Source organism: Metopolophium dirhodum, chromosome 8 (genome assembly GCF_019925205.1).
Source record: "Metopolophium dirhodum isolate CAU chromosome 8, ASM1992520v1, whole genome shotgun sequence".
Lineage (NCBI taxonomy): Eukaryota > Metazoa > Arthropoda > Insecta > Hemiptera > Aphididae > Metopolophium > Metopolophium dirhodum.
This window is the reverse complement of record NC_083567.1, coordinates 35,342,068-35,363,199: the sequence shown is the minus strand read 5'-3', so window position 1 is coordinate 35,363,199 and position 21,132 is coordinate 35,342,068. Positions and strand designations below refer to the sequence as shown.

The 21,132-nt window shown below is 33.5% G+C and overlaps 1 protein-coding gene across 1 annotated transcript in view; it reads right to left on the bottom strand.

The window, feature by feature from the left end:
- Positions 1-20,656, bottom strand: part of LOC132950507 (uncharacterized) — a 34,354-nt gene extending 13,698 nt beyond the window's left edge. Inside the window, exon 1 of the mRNA XM_061022006.1 lies at positions 20,103-20,656. Coding sequence (XP_060877989.1) covers positions 20,103-20,420 — 318 coding nt within the window. The 5' untranslated portion in view covers positions 20,421-20,656. The remainder of the gene's footprint in view (positions 1-20,102) is intronic.
- Between the last annotated feature and the right edge of the window lie 476 nt (positions 20,657-21,132).

Sequence of the window (21,132 nt, the reverse complement as noted above, 5' to 3'; positions counted from 1 at the left end):
TAATATATTTCAAAAGTTATAAGTTTATAACATACTTGTAACTGATTACGTAGTGATTGTGACCATAGATAATATAAGAATGGATAGGACATAAGAACTTATCACATGAAAATTTAGTGATACGTTTTTAATGTTATATGGGGCAAATATTGATATGATAATTGACAAATGATAATATTTAACATTAATGATTAATGTGTAATGGTAAACGATCTATATCATTCTATATTCTAATTAAAATTAATTATGTATGCAAAGTTTAGAGTCATTTGAGTATTTCAATTTCCATTTTCCAGGCACAACAATCAAAAAACAAATTTGAAATTGACAGATATTGTAAACCGTTTTTAGACATAGCCTTAAAAAAAGCCCCATGTCGTCTTTCTCTCTTTACGTTCTATCTTCCCCAAAAAACCACACGGCCCCATATGAAACTGGTATATTAGGCGTGTCCTATCCATTCTTATATTATCTATATGGATGTGACGACTAAACTTATATCTATATTGATTTAAAATATTGTCAAAACGCTGTCCTATAGATGTTTTAAAAAATAAATCGTAATATACAATATAATTATATTATTATGTTGTGATAAAATAACTGATTTTAACTTAGTCTCATATATATATTACGTGTTTTATTTATAATTATAATGCACAGTAGTCGTTTATAGCGTTCCTTCGGTAGCTTATTGCGGGGTGATCGATGGATCAGAGTTGATTGATTATCTTTCCTTTGTGCTCGGGTACAGTTGTAGCAGGTACCTATCAAATCTCGGTGGGGAGAACACAAATGTTCCTTTATATGTGAGTATGTGACAACTACTCAAATAGAATCGATTATTTTATAAATGGAGAAGAAATAAATAATTTTCAATCACTGCGAAGTACCCGTACTTACTATACGTTTTGGCTGTTTGAATACTATATAGTTTCTTTATGGCGAAGTCAAGTTATGAATGCGTTATAATTTAAAAACCTGGTTTCATTTATGTGAACAGTAACGTTAACCGCGATGGTATTATAATATTTCACAAAGTTAGTTATCTTTTTATCATGACAATAACCTACACAGCGCATGTATTGGTTCTGGCACGGTGAACCTTTACGATGTCGACGGTTCGCCAAAAATTCGAAATTCCCACCGAAATTAATAATTATATTGTTATCGTTATTACTATACGATTTTTTAATTTATTGTTTCTTCGTGACGGGTGAAATAAATCCACTGTGTTTTCTTTCTCGGACTTGGCGATTGAGTACCCTGCGAAATAAATGTTGTTTTAGGTGTATACGATTACATGTATACATATGCATTCCAATCAAATTAACCATTCAAATTTGATCTGTTAATTTATTACTACCTGCAGGTACCTATAATTACACTGTAAATTTGTACATTATCTAAAAGATTATTTTATTATAATACGATGATTAATACGGTAAGTATTAAAACAATTTCACAGAAAAATAATGTATTGTATTGGAACTGATTAACTTAAGTAAAAAATAAATGTGAGTAATCATATCTAAATGATTATCCAGCTGTTAATTTCAGGATACTTACCTACACGATCATATACATGTATAATACATTAAGTATTATGATTATAGATTATAATACATTATAATGTACCTCCAAATTACAATAAGTACAATACCTACCTATACCTATAATACAGGTACTGTGTAATGTAATACATTAATTATTAATACCTGCAATGCAACAGTCGCTTTGGTGGCTATTATACGAAACCGTTTATAGACATTTTAGGGTACGTCAACATTTAGGCATATAATATAATAATATTATATATACCGTAAACGCAACCGTAAACTCGGTATAGGTCCGTTTAACTCGTAACTAAATATATCATTATATTATACTATTATAGGTACCGTAATCGTACTCGCGATTGTTGTAGTAATTCTAAACTGTCCGTTTAGTTTTATGTTTTCTGTGCGGAAAAACAAGCCGCCGCCGCCGCCGTACAATAATAATATAACTCGAGCTATATCGTCCAGGCGGCAATCAGCCCGTAGATAATGCGTGTTAAAAATGGGTTGAGACTATAATAAACGCACGTAAATAATTTTTTTTCAACTCTTCAATCCCAATATAGATATGCGTACACACGATGCGTATATAATATATTATACAACGCAATTTTCGGTCATTTCGGTGTATTATGATCATTCGGATGGATTAAACGCCGATCAATAATTATTGTAATTATTTGCAGTAAGAGAAAGAACAACTTACGATCTTCAACGAGTTGTCGGCCGGCGATTATAATGTACCGTTATGTCGGCTATTATTGTATTATTATTACCTACACCTGCAGTGCGAGAGGCGGCGGCGATACCGATGCGCGCATAATTATATAACACTATTTTATATTATATTATTATAAAATATATTATACTACGGATCGCGTTGCGATTTATGTACCGAATTATATTTTTAGATCTGCTGCGACGTCAGCTGCAGTGACTTGCAGGAATTATAAAAGTAAGTATAATATACAGCAACTACCGTAAAACAACGGAGCACGCCGATTTCTCATGTCCGTGATAAATTATACGACCGTCTATGCTGGTGGATATAATATCACGTCCCAATGAATTTGGATCATGCTTGAAGAATCGGTATTACGCGCAATCTCTGTGTATTGGCACACCTTGGGGGTTTGTCGACACCGGGCCACGAAGACCCGAAAAATGCAATGTTATGGTATATAGGTATACGACTGCTGCCGCGATAAACGAACGCGGAACAATCATTCAATTGTAAAACGCGTCTTGAATATTATAATAAAATAAAAATACAACTTGGCTATTAAAGTTTAAACCGATAAGTGTACTTGAAATAATATAATACAATATCTATATAATAACGACGACGGCGATTGTTGCAGTGTTATGAGTCAATCGTTTCGAAATGACATCACGACCGCGGCGGCGTTCGAATTATTATAATATGCGTATAATACGACTTGTTGCTCGCCTTCTATAGATTGTTATTATACTATTACATTATCATTACGATTCGCATATTACAATCAATACAATAATCGTTACATCTACCACGACAATACTATATTATACTGTTTAATATTGAACATTTTATATTATATATTATTAAAATGCATTAACGTGTAATGTAATCATAATACATATTAATGTGTAGGTACATGGATTTATTATAGTTTTGAATATATTATATTGTAATATGTTAATATATTATCTAAATCGATAACAATAGATAACATCGCGTTCTATATTATTATTATATTTCGCCTCGTCCGCAAAATCGCACTGCATATTTTATGCACACGACCGCGTATAATATCGTAACAAACGTAATAAATATTAAATAAATATCATCATCCCCTATCGCGGATAGAGATTGTTTTTTTTTATAGTCAACAAAACGACTTGCAAAGTTTCAAACTTCGACGTTGCACAGAATATGACTCTCAGTCCGTGAATTATTTCCCCTACGAAAGTCTACGCCACACTGCCAAATATATATACATTATAATATTGTTGCTACAACAGTATATATAGTACACTGTGGTTACGACAGCAGTTTTCTCCGTGAAATATTTATCATTTTTATCGATATAGTACAAGAAACTATTGGCCACACATATTATTATCATAATTGTCCAATAAAAATATATTTAACTATATAGTTCGACCACTCCGCGGATGTTTGAATTTAATCAGGAACAATACCACCAATCTAAGACGATTATTATAAACGCGTATACTTGACTTAAAGTTATAAATTATTAAAACGCTCGCAAGTTTCAACGGCAATATCCATAAAATATAGATGAGTAAGTATAATACCTATATGGTCAAAAGGTGAACGTAATATTTTAAATGCCAGTATTTCATAACATAATAAAAATTCTCACGGTCGGTTGTACCTAGGTATATAATATATAATATTAACGGTAAAACTATGTAAGTTGGACGTTCGTCAGGACATTATTAAGTAGTACCTACCCAATTATGTTTAGAGAAATAACATCGAACAAAAAAGTTTCGGGCGATTTGTAAGATCAAAACAAACGAAAAATGTATTAGGTAATAATTGTTATTGTATGAAAATTAAAAACTCAAGCATCCCAAATGTTATGAATTATATTTCTTTGTATTACAGCAATATTTTTGGTATTACATAAAAAAAAAAACATCTAAAGCTACCGTCATAGTCGGAACATAAAAAACGGATATCGATTCGGGGTATAATATGATTATACATATATAGTGCGTTAAAAGTGTTTTCTCGTAATCAATTATAGCGTAAAAAGAACAAATAGCTGAAAACAAATTTCACGTCCATCATTTTGAACAGTTCATCATAATATTTTAATACATACACATGTTTTATTGTATACGCACACATACCTACTATAGTACATGACGTGTGTACACCCCCGAAAATATTTTCCACAGTCACGCTAGTGAGCGCCACTAGTTGTTTTTTTGCACACGCGTCTTGTTGTATTATTGTCATCGCATACCTTTATATTAACATTATACCTACGCTTTACACGTATAACGTATTAATAATAATGGTGCCTCTGCAGGTTACAACCCCCAATGACACAAACCGCGGCTGCCTCCGTGTAAACGAAAAAATGTCGCCAAAGTACGCTGTCTGAATATATTATACAACAAGCAATAATGTTCTAATCAGGGCTAAACACGGTTATTGTGTAAATACATATTTTTACAGTGACTCGGTAAACTAATTTCGGCAAGTTATAAGTAAGTTTCAAATGATTTGTGATGGCGTTGATAATAAATATTTATAATCAATATGGTGACAATGAGTCATAGCAATAGCCATAAGTGCTTAATTTTACAATATTCCGTCATAAATACTTATAGGTATGTATTTAACAATTATTATTGTAAGAGCGTAGACAACAATTCATCCACTAACACTGGAATACCGGAAATCATAAGTTTATATCATTTTTTAATACAATATCTATTTTTGTTATCCGAAAATCCAATACATTCTGACGAGATGTTACGCGTGTTTTGTGGTTCAGTCTGTACATTTAGCAAAACCTATTTCTGACCAAAAACAGTTTTACATTAACTTTTATAATTACCTTTAGCTTTTAACAGTAAACTATTTAAATCTTAATCGCCTCAAAAATTTGATTATCTAAGAGCGGAAGGTGGCAAAATACGTTTCTGAGTTCAAGGACAAAATATAGGCAAGCTGTGGTGAATTTATGATGGCCAAAATTACAAATGTGTATATAAGAAAAAAAGTGGATGTCGTTCTGCTGTATAGTAGGTGACAAGTGGGTCACTGTAATGGATGGTGTTAAATTTGAATTCAATGATATAATATCATTGTATAAGAAAAACGATTCTGAGCGAAAACGGTCAGTCAGCCTATGATATTACCAAGTATATTTGATGATATTATTGTGAATAAAGTAATTCATATACCTATAACCTTTTTACTTGGAGCCTTGTTTTATATTTTCAATCCTTAACTATAAAAGTTGAACATTTTATAAATTTTTAACTACAAAATAATTATTAAATTATAAACTGGATAGGTTTTGTCAAAATTTGAACTTTAAATGCTGATAAAAAAAAATTGTGCATATGTATTTTTAATATTTTTTAACTGCTATTAGAACGATATATCAGGAGCCCTATATTAAATTTTCACGCTTTTTTACCCAACAAATAAAATTTTATTGATATTTATAGGAAAAACAACTAAAAAAATTGAAAACTGACAATGTCCGTAAACAGTTCAAAAAGAGTCAAATTATTTTCAAAATTTTATCGTGTATATAAATTGCTAATATAAACATTCCGTGAACTTTTCAAGTATCTACAGTCATACGTTTTTTAATTACAATAAAATAAGAAAATTGTTACATGAGAAATCGAGTAAATATCAAATGTTGTAAAAATATGAATTTCAAACGCTCATAAAAATTTAATTTGACTTTCTTTTAGACATTTTTTTTTTTGATAAAGGTAGACAAACTTATGGATAATCTTGTATTACATTTTCATATCTTAGATTTAAAAATAAAAATTTTTATGAATTCTTAACTCAAAATAATTTGCTAATTTTCGAGATTTTTCCGTATTTTGTCAAGATTTGAACTTTAAATGCTATTATAAATATAAACTATGACTAAGGATTTTTAATTTTTTTCATCTGCCTTTGAAACAATAACCTAAGGACCTTCTATTAAATTTTCAAGCTTTTTTAACCAACAAATAAAATTTTATTAATATTTATAGAAAAAAAAACTAAAAAAAATGGAAACTGACAATGTCCGTAAACAGCTTAAAATAAGTCAAAATATTTGGAAAGTGTTATGGTGTATAGAAAATGCTAATATAAACATTCAGTCAAAATTTCATGTACCTACGGTCATTTGTTTTAGAGTTGCAACAAAAACCAAAATCAATTTTCTCGAAAACAGATTTTGCATAAAAATTCCCGTTTTCCCTTAATTTTTCTTTTGTTTTTCACGTCGCGTTTGAAAACTACTGAGAAATTTTTACTTTTGACCCCCCAAAGTACCAACTAGATTCGCTGTCCTATCAGAAAAGTTACTGTTGAAGAAAATCCAAGCACTTTTACTGTCCTAAAATGTGATAAAAATAAAAAATAAACACACCTCATTATAAAATCAATACATTCATCGCTTCGCTCAGAATCTAAAAGCCTTATCTAGAATATATGAAGTCAACTAAAATTATTCATATTTCATACAGTTGTCTTATGTGAATTTACTGTTTTGTTGGACGTACCAACTACCTTAAATACCCTAAATACTTTTCCCTTGAAACATAGAGATTATGAAATTGTTTCCAATAAGATTGTAGGAATAGAAAAAGCGTTTAATCAGCATAATTTATTTAACTTAACTGCCGAATCGGTGATAGTTTGTAATTTATAGTTTTAAAAGGCACATAGACTAAACATAATAATATAGTCATCTAATTAAATCAAGATTGTTCGTTGAATGAATATGACAATATTACGTATCGCAATATGTAATAAGAATAGAATTTTTATTTAATGTATTTATATTTGAAAAATTAATTAAATTACGTATCCTATTGGCCTTCTTAGAATGTATTTTGATTGCATAAATACATTAATATTCGAGCCCTAATACATAATATATCTGTATAGTACTATATTGTGTACTGCATACCCATAGATATGTCCGTGCAGAAAACTGTGACCACGTCTAGAACAATATTTGTATTATTACAGCACAGAAATAATAATCGAACGATTCGAACGCATATCCTTGAGGCTCCCTCGTGGTCATCCGAACCGTTACGGAAGATTGAATATGATTTTTTTATCCTTTCATTTCGAACAGACACCGAATAATTTCCTACGTGCCAAAAACACGTCCGACGGGCTTGTAGGAGGGAGAACAGAAGAATAAATACTACTCCAAGCGTTAATTTTTTTTTTTAAGATATATATATATATAATAAGCTGGAACGGTGGTTATTAAAGAATGAAAACGACGAGGACGAGAATGACGACGACGATGAGAATTTACCTATATACAAACGCGAAATAAGGAAATAAATATCGGATGAAAAAAAAAATGATCATCCATATCCGATTGAATTTGTCGGAGGAAAAAAAGTTTGGTCCATATCGAAACGTCTTATCATTGTTTTTGATCCAGAGCTTGTCAGAGCTCTCCATGCCTCCATTAATATGTTTTCTATAATGTGTGTACGACGGTTTTTTTCTTTGAAGACCGATGTAATAATGACATTTCGATCTATAATATTATATTATTATATATATTATGTATCGTTTATAATCTTCCATTGCCGTCTGAGGCTGCTGCTGCTGCTGCCTTCTGATTTGTGCTTCTAAATGACTAGTGTGCCGAACGGTTTATCATATAATTCGATTTTTTTTCCCATTTTGAAAAGTTGTCCGATGCAGTGAAATACGATTCGATCCTATGTACACAAACACACACACACCCCCCATATATATATATATATATGATTTTATAGGTACACTGCAGTTTCCAACCATCAATAACCAAGTCTAATCCACCAAATTCCTACGTTCAGCCGTACTCGAAGACGAGTGTGTGTGTACCCAATTTCAGAGTACAAACAATAAACACTATACCTACTCACTGGTATTGCAAACAACCGTGCGCACAATGTTATAACGGTGAAATTACATAAAATGTTCCTAATCAGAAGAGCGATATATTAAAATTATAAAATAGGCAATGGATAATAATAATACGTAGGTATAAAATAACGATTCGATGATGAGAATATCATTATACTAATAAAGTCTTTGCAACATGCAAATTGCAATTTTTAATTGTGTTCACGAAAATCAAATAAATAACTTCAACGTTATTAAATATTTTTAATTGAATCAGCACGAATTTCTCTATAGTGATTTATACGCACACTTACACAAACACACACACACAACAACACGCATGAATAATGTTGAACAACACAATACAAGTAGGTAACGACGAGAAGGAAAAAATCAAACTTTAAGACAGAGCAAGTACCCACCTACATATTTTACAAGTATATAGCGTGTTTCGAGTAGGTTTTTCACTTCTAGAACGGTGCACTGGCATCGTAATCATTTATCCGTGTAGTAAAATATTGCTCGCGGGATACCTAACCTATTATATACAATATAATATAATGTCGGTATACATGATATAACATTATAACATATTATACATATGTATATAAAGGTTTACGCGTTTTTTAAAAGGAATACGCTGCGCTGTGCAAACATTGCAGCGCACTTGAATGATTAATTATTGTTTAATAACTTTCCATACTCCGCGGAAAACTATAGCACGCGCTATATGTGGTAACATTTTTTTTTCCATTTTCCGAGCGCACGCGCGTGTTAAAAATCGAAGACCGCGATGCGTGGTTTTGTAGTGCACAAATAATAAAATAATAAATACAAAGCAGCATTATTATAGACGGGACGACGGTATTCACCAATCACCGAGCTTTGAGAATGAAAACGATAGTGATAACAATGTTGCATAAAAAAAAAAGAATCTCGTATGGAAAGTATTCTGTTCACATAATATTATAATAATATAGAATATCTACTATGGTTTAATAATTTTTTGGTTGTGGTTGTCGTGTAAATTGCTCTAAAGGCGTTTCTCTTGCGATACGGAAACGAGAGCGAAAATGGCACTGCTAAAAACAATGCAATAATAATAATAATAATAATATATAGTATTGTATTATGTACCGCAGCGGGCGACGACGCGACGGAATGGCAGCGAAACTGTGTACACTCTCATACGATATATCGGTCAAATACGACAATAATTATAATAATAATATACGTAAAATGTATACTGCAGTATTCGCAGTTCGCAATACCATGTGTTAATAATTGTTTAAAGTATACAATATCTTGATAATATTTTGAAATAAAACGTCTTTTTTGAATCGATAACATTGTTTATTTTTTTCATTGCTGTGTTATTATTATTTATGATTATCGCGAATAGGTACCGGAAGAGAATATTTTTCACTTGAAATTGTTTGTACAGTTCAGGGAAGTTGAGTTTAAGTGGTGAAAAATGTCGACAGGCATCCATATCCTGCCACTTCAGTACTTCCCTACTCTACCCACATATTGTACCTACATCATAACTTATCTTTAATTTATGTAATGAGATTACAATAACAAATAAAAACGTAGTGTTATAGAAAAAAGTTTACAAGACATGAAATTTTTAACGGATAGAACGTGAATCGGTGGTACATCTCATAGTCTGTACAGCAACTATGTAGGTACAGTCCGCAGCTCTTTAGCTATATTATCTTATCGATAATATTATAAACAATAAAATTCCAACAGATTAATTGACGAGAAATTCGTTTCGATAGCAACATACCAAACATATACGTCAATTTGAAAACCAACAAATAAACGCATATTATAATATGTACTATTATAATTATTAGTAATAACTATATCGAAGAAAAATATACCCTGAAAAGACGTCTCTGGGGAAAGCATTTTTAGCTTCCCGTAGAATCTATACCGTTTAAATATTCTATAAATCAGTGTTTCCCAACCAATGGGTCACGAAATCGTTTTGATATTTCACAAGCATATTATTAAATTATATTATATTTTAAAAGATTATATAATAGATTGTACTAGAAGTCTAGAATCTATAACAGTATAACAATGCAAAAATAATTTTGTTTGAGGGTCGTCATATCAAAAAGGTTGATAACTTACTACAGTTGTCTGTCATCTGCAGTTATCAGTTATCACATTAAAGCTATATTCAAGCCATCGTATTACATTGTATTAAAAATATCAATTTAAATAGGTATTTTAAATTCATGAATAATTAATTTTTGGTGGGTACTACCATACAGGGTACAAAATATAATAAAAAATTTCTATATGTACACAGGTATAATATAACATAATATTGTACCTTTCACTTCATTGTCTTTCACATTAGCAGTATAGTAATAGTCCTATAGCCAATCTTAGGCATTTAATCATAGTAATAGTACATTTTTTTATCTAATTATTTACGGTTTTCCACACTAAAGTTCCGTACCATACAGCATAGTTATTTATATTAATGTATTTTTTTTACTGTTCGGAATTTTAAGGTCTGTGAACTTTTCCCGTCGATTTTTTTTCATTTAATGTGGTTTTAAATGTTAAAATACGATAACTATGATAATCACATTAATGTTGTACAGGTATTTATATTAATTTTATATTTAATATTAAATAATATATTACCTAGGCATATACGTCGCCGTTGACGTCGTTCGTCATGCATGCACACGTTCGGAATGCAAATCGGTTGACAACGAAATCAATGATATATATAGGTACATTATACGGATGTAGGTACAATATATTATACATAGGAAGTATATAGTGTCGTGTACGAGTGTCATACAAAATAATAATTTTTTATAAGTAATAACAATTATTATTATTATTATTATTATTATTGTCGACGTGACATTTTAAAACGACCCTTTCCGGTAAGATTTCCTGACTCGAGAATAATATAATATATAGATATAAACAACAAAATTTAAAAATTTGAATTGGCTCTTGCGTAAAATCGTTATTTTTCACATACACCATTTTTGAATTAAGCCATCGAAATGTATAATACGATTGTATAGTCTAATTATTTTTGTAAATACTTTTTGTAAAATAACCTAATTTTAATCCAATATCAATGAAATGTACTTATGTCCAATGGAATTATAGATGCCGTGGATAGTTACCAATAAAAAAAATAATATATTTAAACACGGTTTATATAGAGTTGCATTTACTTGTTTGGTGTGATCCACCGAAAATAAAGCTAGAATGATGTCCAACCCGCTATAATCTATCTGCAAATAATAATTATCTAAATTACTGAACAATATCATCTCGCTATATATACGGTGTTTCGATTTTCAAGTTTTCTTTTATATTTTTGGCGGACCAATTACTCGGATATTATATATATATATATATATTTTTTTTTAACAATTTGTCTACGTTTTATACACGCCGCACGTATATTCATCATTGGTGTGATATGCATACCATATTATATGTGATATGGCAAAGGTATGTTACCTACACAAGTATGTGTGTCATTAATGTGATATCCAACACGTACGTACGCTGTACAGCTAATGTGAATGAATATACAGGAACATTTGAATGTGCGGCGGCGGCGGTAGATTTGCCATGCTGATCCTCGTTCTCTGCGGTTTTCTTTTGTATTTTCTATACGCGACGTTAAAGCTGTTCTGGTGACTTTGGAGGGACGCTAATATATTATTTTTTATATGCGACTGTATTACTCCGCAGTCTACATTATTCTTTTCTCCCGAAATTGGTCTGTGCACACGCTATTATTATCGTGCCTATTCTGGCGATATATACTTCATCACCGGGCCGGAAAACGTTTCAACAACCCGAGTGCAGGCTTTGAACGAACCTGCTGTTGTGGCAGATCTCGCGGTGCGTTTGTGTTTACACGTTTTTTTTTTTTTTTGATTAAACTTTTCGGGGCGGTGAAAAAGTTCAAAAAGTTTCACGGGCATAACATCAGTGTGAGAATTGAACGCAGAACAATATATACTCGAGGCTTACGCTATAATAAGGAGGATGATTCCGCAACACTTACTAAACTGCGGTGGATAAAGTTTTCGAAAAACTCGCAATGACAATACAGAATGAAGTCTTTGAATAAATACGCATGGCTGATACGATATAACTATATTATATAATATACGTATAATGTATATATGGAGGTATAATAATTAATAATAATAATATAATAAAACAGTAAGCAGTAAGCACCTGCATGTTTCAAAGACATTTTGGACGACCGGTTTTGGGTTTGCCGAGCTGACTGACAATGACACGAAAATAAAAATACGAAATCATCGTACCGCCCTAAATATTATCATTGAGTATATCATATTGTACAATGATATTATATTGTGAATTCTCCGAAAATGTCTGTTCCTCGTCCCGAACCCTGGGATTATATATAAACGACGGATATTCGCTATAGCCTACAGGTATATAAATTTCAACGATCGCTCGCACGACGATATATTTTTCAAAATCTGAAACGCGCGCACAATACGTGTGTGTAGCGGCGTGTCCGTCAAAGCGGAAAAACGATGGTACACACAATAAATAAATTCGCGTAAAAAATAATGATAGTGTAATAAACTCGAAAATAATATGTTTATAACGGCGCGCGTCGTCCTCCGCGATGAAAAAATTAACGAGAAAAACACAAAAAATAATACTGCGAATACAGCAAAATCGATAAACGTAATATCACACACACACACACACACACACACACACATAATATATATATTTAAAACGGTGGGAGGGTGATGGGGGTGTGGGTGGCAGTGGCGTATCTCTCGCAGTTTAGTTATTCGCTTACGGCGGCGGCAGTGGGTGGCGTAATAATAATAATAATAATAATAACATCATCATCTTTATTACGCCGATGTAATAATAATCGTTTTTGGCGCGCACAACTACTCTCCCCGCACGTCCTAAAATATAATAATACGCGTGCAGCGCAGTCTTCTCTCCGCACAAAGACCGCCCGACCGACCGTTTTGTACCTTTACATAATATACATCCTTATAATATTTTATATTTATACATGTATATATAGATATTAAAATGTCGGGTACGTCACGGTCGATTATAAAAATGTGGGTCCCGAAAACTGCGTTTCTTTTTTTACATTCTTTCCTCGTACACGACGGGGTGTAACCCCAATACCCGCCATAATATAATATCACGGGCGGCGGCCACTTACTGCGCACGCTGTATATTACGCTTTATATCCAACTCCGGGTCCACGTGACCGTCTATAAAATATTATATGTATAATGACAAACACGTGTTTACATTGTAATATATAGATGAACGGCAATCGTGCGTATATTATAATGTTAAGTATTATAGAGGTATATATTTTATCGACTTAATTATCGACTTATCGCAATTGAAGAGGGTTAATAGCGATATGCCGATATGCCTATATAGGCGCAACTAAGCGAAACGTTTCGCTAGGACGCAAAATATAATATATTATCTACAGAGGGTTGCTGTACAGCCCTAATAACAAAACTGCGATCAAAGAGCCGTGATAACTGCGCTGCAGGTAGCTCCAATATTTGCAGTTCCTGCAGACTTACTACACAACTATACTTTATCGTGTAATACCAATAATATTATAATAATCCAAATGGTATTTTTTATATGCAATAGGTATATATAACAGAGAAAACAAAATGTGACAATACTACAGTAAATATAATTGTATAAATACCATCATTAGTCTAGGCGCTACTGACGGTTTGATGTCACTTATTTTATCTCATCTAACCTATTTTAGCTTCCTTGAAATAGTTATAGCTAATAGAATCGGGTTGGCTGAATACGATAGTAAAATCGGCTGATTTGGATTATAGGGAGGAGGGGGTATCACTTCAGCACCTCAGCCACCAACACCAAATGATTTAAAATAATTAAATTATTTTATAAAGAAATTGGCTGATGAAAATTCAGATTCTAACATATAAAAACAATTATTTATTTATTTATTTATTTGTATATTTTTTCAACGCCTCAAGGGCATAAGTACAGAAAATAAAATGTTATAAATTAATATTATAAATCGTATAAACTAAACAATTTATAAGCAATTTTTTAATTGTATTGTTTTGTACATGTTAGACTCTAAATTTTCATCAGTTGATTTTTTATTACATGATTTAATCATTAAAAAAAAATGTGTGTTGGTGTTGGTGGATGAAGCGTTAAAGTCAGTTGATTTAGAGACCCCCCCCTCCCCTAGCTGGTCTACAAATCAGCCGAATTTTCTATCGTATTCAGCAGGCCCGATTCTATTAGCTATAAAGGAAGCTAAAATAGGTGAGGTCAAACTGTCAGTAGCTCCCTGTCTAATAGACACAATCGTTTTCATTATTTTTTATAAAATTTGTCTAAAATCTATCAAACGTCAACAATAACAGGTCTCTATCGTTTTGGGAGGCTAGCGATCGCGCTTTAGTTGGTGGGGTTGTGACTTGGGGTGGAAGGGATGGAGGGTTCATGAAACCGTGCAAGATTCGTCATTACTCGTTAGGTAAGCTTATGCCTTACATAATATACATGCGGGTACGCGTTTGACAACGGCAAGAAATCGATTTAGACGACGGACATGCTGAAAATAATAATTATTTATTCTGGACCCAATATCTTTGCGACAGCACATGTGTGTGTATGTTTAAGCGTGCACTATACACGGGAAAGTTATATTAAACTACTTTGGTCCACGGACGGAAAATTCGTTAGATCATTGGATCTGAGTAATACAATATATGTGTGTAGGTATAGACGTACAGTCTATACGGTATACACGTATAGAGGTATATGGGAGTAAAGTCGGACGAGGTCCTGGGGAAGCACTGTACAGCGGCGGCGGTACCTTTTACTTTGAGTTTACAACTCTGTACGACCATATACATACATATTATATAGGTACCTGCAGTATTATATCGGTTTAAAATTACATTGTTTTCCGTGAACAGTATAGGTAGGTAGGTACGCGTGCAGACTGAGAAATTACTTTGACGACTTTTGAATTTATATATATATACACGACGGGTAGGACCGTAGATGTAAGTGCTATACATATCGTCAGGATACACTCACACGCGAGTCACAACTGCAGTGTATCATATGTATATAATATGTGTACGACGTATGTGTAGTTAACGACATCGCGATTTTATTACGTTAATAGACTGTACGCTCGCGTAATACTCTTCGACTCGGTCCACGTCCGTCTGTATATATATATAATATATATTATGTTATATACGCCACGATATATGTATGCCTTTACATGTGTATTATATTATATATATATTTCAGCGCCCAAAGTGGGACTTTTGATACTTATAAGTGTATATACGCGATACGTCACATCCCCGACTTAGGTGGTGTATAGTATATATTATACATGTATAAGATCGCCGTCGGAGAATACAAATTCGTTTTATGTAAATTATTACGCTTTTTTCTCTACAGTACGCGTGGTGCAATTTAGATAATGGCTGTGCGCATAAACAAATTTCAAGACATTATAATATATATATGTTATTAATATGTTCTGTATAATATATAATAATATATTCTTAAGTATCTGGCTCATTGCGCAATTTGATTCATCGTTTTTATAATATAGTAAGTAGAGTAAGTATACTAGGTATACAGTAGATTAAGTGCTTTATTGAATTAAATTTATATAACATTCTCGTGGTGTCGCCAATGGGCAACTTCCCCCTCCTGTAAATCAATTTCCATCACATTTACTTATTGTATAACCTGTAAATACAGATTGTAAATATTATGTTTTGTTCAATAAAAAAAATAAAACACATTCTAACATTATTTTAACATGACATTTTCAGCATGGAACCCATGGCACATGAACTACAGGCTCGCGTATTATCAGTGTATACCAAACGTAGGTACTTAATAAACCAATATTAAAGTTAAGAGACCTTAAAGATTCTAACATTAAGGGCCGTCCCGCGGTGTTAAACTATATGAATAAATTGTCCGTATACTGAATCGTCCTTCGCCGTCTTTGACCCCGCGCTGTACACCAAACGCAAACCGGAACAATATGATCGACACTGTCACGCTCCTGGTCGGCGGGGTCTTTCCGGAAGTCGCATTTCACGAGTAAAAATATTGCATTTCTCAAAGCCTATGGCTGATGTACCTATAAGTATTTTACTTAAAATATTGAAACGTCTCATACACCTATAATAAGCGCAGTTTTAGGTTTTCTGGTAGGTCAGACGCGTGTGAAATAAATGTATTCAATTATAGTGGTTATCCGTTTATAATCTTTTTATATGGATTTTAAACCGACGATATTTCTCAAACAATTCCGACCCAGGTATAATTCATGTCATCAACTATATAGTTTATCCTTGAGCTAACACAATGCCTGCAGTCAACATCAAGTACAATAATCCTACGGCCGAATTTCACGCGGATCAAAAGCTGAAACCTAGTTTTTCAGAAGTACCGGAAGGGGCCGTCGACCTGTACGAAAAGTTCGTGCTCAGACCCCACTGGGTTGTCTTGTTGTAAACAGACACCGTCCTTGACGTCACGCTCTGTGCACCCGACGCATTCGAAACACCGTGCTTGCAGATGTCGAACACTCGTATCCATGGTCCGAGGGGTCAACCAGGAAGCCGTATTTGTACATTTCTGGTTTCGATTGGACGAGTATACGTGGCACCTATATATTATATTATGTGGCTGATGCTTTTGAAGTCTTAACATTCATATATTTTGTCCCGGTGATACGAGCCTTCGAGTTTACTGGTGACGGACGTTCAATAACAACTATAGCTATAATAACCAAAGCCAATCCGTCTATAGTTGTGAAAACCAACATGATATCATTTATTTATGTATATCGCATAATTTACATTGAAAAACAATCGATTAAATGTATAAAAATGACGTGTGCAGCGCGCTCAAAACGAAACAAATTAATATAACAGAAACACTACATAATTAACAGTAAATAATAATCCATTAGCACGGATATTTTCGTTTATCTCAGTCCGCGTGGCTACACGAATATTTCACTAATCGTGGTGGTTATTTTTCACGAATTTATTACGGTCGTGCATCGTTGTTTATGTATACCTGTCGCTGGTGCGCTGCACATATAATATATAGGTAGGTTGTTCACCGCATGCTAAGCTCATACTATTATAACGGTAGAGCGTCTTTCTACTCCAAGCGCCAGACTTATCGTGCGATGTTTAAAACCAAACGACAGCTAATATATTGTAATGGCAATGAAAAAATAACGATATTATAGGCAATCGAGAAAATCGTTCCAACCAATTCGGAACTTTTTAATGAGTTTTTTCCCCTTTAGTCGCGGCAATGCTACGCTAATAGGCGAAAATATATTGTTGTTGTTTTTTTTTTTTTCATTTTCCAGTTAAAGTTTAGCAGTCGGGTTCCGCGAGATATTTCGGAGCGAAATGAATAAAAACAAAAGACCAACTCGCCGCGTATTATAATATAATGCGATTCGGTTGTGCCGTAGTTCTTTGCAGGTTTCGTAAGAGAAAAAAAAAACTAAAATATATAAACAGAGCGAGCCGTAAATAATATCAAACTATATAGCTAGTGATATTTTTGTACAGAAATCGAGTTTTGATTTAAAAACAAATGACGGCGAAAACGACTGCGACCGTATGTCGTCGTAGTCGTCTCCAGCTGGCGGACATATAACGACAATAACAACAACGACACGAAAAACGAAAGTCACGGTGTATACAACCGTATTGTTGTTGTCGTTGTCGTTGTCGGTGTATACGCGATCGAACTACATAAGATTAGGCACTGCTGCGGTGGCATATCGTATGTCATCGTATTTTTTTCGTGTGCCTATGCAGTACGACTACAATATATTATTATATACACGTAGATACACTGTAATACGCCATGCGCGTATAAAATTATACCGATTAACAGCGGGGAGAGAGAGAGAGAAACGAGCTCAGAGAGAGAGAGAGAGAGAGAATAACAAAATAAGGTCAACTATTAACTGGACGGAATGAGAAAAGACTATCGGATCAAAGTTCACGACACGCGGCCGGAACGAGTATTATATATACCTTCATATTATATATATATATATATATATATATATCATATACATATATACATGTTATATATGTATGCCAATATTGAACGTTACATATTATATATTTGACCTATAACAAGAACACGCTCGTCGACGGATTTATACAATACGGCGCAATTGTAAATATATTATATTATATACACACCAGTCCAGTCGCGGGACAGAATGAAAAAATGCACGTGACCCGTTAGTTAGTCTTTCGCTGTTATATATTATGCACCTACCTCACCGACATAATATAATATATATTGTATTTTATTTTGTATATGGAGACAATCGATGGAGAAAAATTGATTATACGGGTCGATCCATATCGAAGTTCACTTTACTCCACTATAAATTATAATATATTAATAATTGTCGATTGGAACTCTGAATTTTCTGTTTTTGAAATGAACGTTTCCAAACATATTTTTTAGCATGACTGACGATATTTTTAATTTCACTATCGGAATCTGAATACTTTTAAAAATTATTAATTCATTTTTGTCAAATCGAATATCGAATAAATTTTTTTTATGAATAAGGTTAGGTTAACCTTATTTTGTATTGAAATGAATGGAATAGAGGATAACAACTAATTTTATGCGGTGCCCGCAACTGCTAACAACTCACTATTTTAATATTTTAATCCATCACTCCTCTAAACTTTAAACACTTATAAAATACATAAGACAATTTATTCAGTTTATTCGGTGCCTCGGTGGTATGCATACGCATCAACATTTTAAGGCAAGAATTCTGCTTCTGATAGTGAAAAAAAAATAAACATAAAAACTCAGTGTTGCGGCAAATTACTCACATAAACTGAAGATCATTTCTACCCCGTGACGTAGTGTAAAAAATGAAAAAAAAATGTTTAATGGTCACTATTATTGTTATGCATAGGCATTAGGCTTATGTTTAATGGAACGGATAATGTTACATTATCTAAATATTAACATCATAGCGGTTACATCATAATAATATATACTATATGTCTATATTATAGTATGTAGTATGTACATTACAATATTATATTGGTGTCATTCAATCGTGAACGTTTTACCTTTTTAGTAACACGAGTTCGGACGATTAACGGCAGATCAAAGAAATTATATTTTATACGTTATATTCAAACGATTGCAAACGATTTTTCGAGCGACGTTGTCATCTATTTTAATTTTTCATATCGTATTGTATACAAGCGATAAATATAATATTCAAAACGATATCGCGGTTTACGAAGCCGATATTCTACTGTAAATAGTTATTAATATTGCTTATGGTCGTAATTGTTGGATAAGCCGTCATCAAATTCAGTTGTTCGGTGTACAGCGGTAACAGTGTAATAGTGTTTATATAGCGTTATAGTGTTTATAATGGAAAACTTTGAATTCATTTATTCTGTACGCGGAAAAGAACTAACATTATTAAATAATTTTAAATATTCATCCGTAAGACAACGCAGAGACGGATTAATGAAATGGAAATGTTCAAATAAAAATTGTAATGTTCGTTAACGAAAATTGATACATTTTTTCAGAGTTTGAAAAAACCAAGGGTATAATATTATATAAAATGTAATATTAAGATAGAATGTGACAATGTGAGTATACGACTCGCAGTGGCGTTTGCTCGAGCTCTACAGCAACTTAAGTTTTTAGAACGCCACTGAACTCGTAACCATGACGTAATTATTAGGTTAATATTAAATAGGTACCTAGGTACAATAATAACACATAGGAGTGCTCACTTGTTGATCGGCGTAAAACGGCCTGCTAGGCGTCCACGACGATGGTTGTTGTGGTTGTTCGTCGGCGGTCTCCGGCCACGGCAGTTCCAACAGAGTGACCGGTTGTGAAGCGTCAGCCCTGGGCCAGCAAGCGTACGCGCGGTTCCGCCACACGGCCACGTCGGTCAGCCGGGCTCGCATCCGCGTGCCGTACAGTCTGTCGGTGTTCCAAGCCACAGCCACGGCTGGCCACCAGCCGGCGATGGCCACGGTGGACGCGATCAAGACGACCGCCCTGCACCGCATGACGAAGTTGAAATCGTGATAATAAAACCGCATAATAATATGCACGTCCGAATGTAACAACGCCCGGTACGATTATAATAACAATATTCCGTCGCCGTCGTCACATCATATCATAATAACACCATCGTCGTTATTATAAATATTATAATATTGTTTTTGTTTACACGTCGTGTACTTTATTTAGTATTATGGTTTTACGACACTATCGTGCAAATACCGAGGTTCGTGAGCGATAGGAGGGGATGATGGAGTGACGCAGTTGCCGGCGACCGAGGAAATTAATACTTAGTTGTAAAGACTGACTGAATATATTCTATAAACTACGACGGCCGCTACGACTAGTGACTACTACACGTCTCGCCGCCACCGCCAATTAATAACAACCCCTGGCGATTTAGATAACGACACCCACGCCGGAACCCCTAACTCCGTCCAGAAAGGGACGACGTATGGATGGCGAACGAATAGTTGCTGCAGGGTGCGCGGTCGATATATATATATATAACTTGGCCGACCCCCCCCCCCTAAACCCGCTCACATATATATATATATACCTGCTATACGCACACCGTACCCACCCGCATAACTTTTCCAACGAAAAAGGGATATTCGTCTTGTGCTCATCCCCTCCCGCCGACCCGCTGGTCACTAGAGTCTTGCTATGTTACATATAATATATATATATATACACGTTGCTAATGCATACTGTACGTATATATTATTAAACACGATATATACAGAGAGA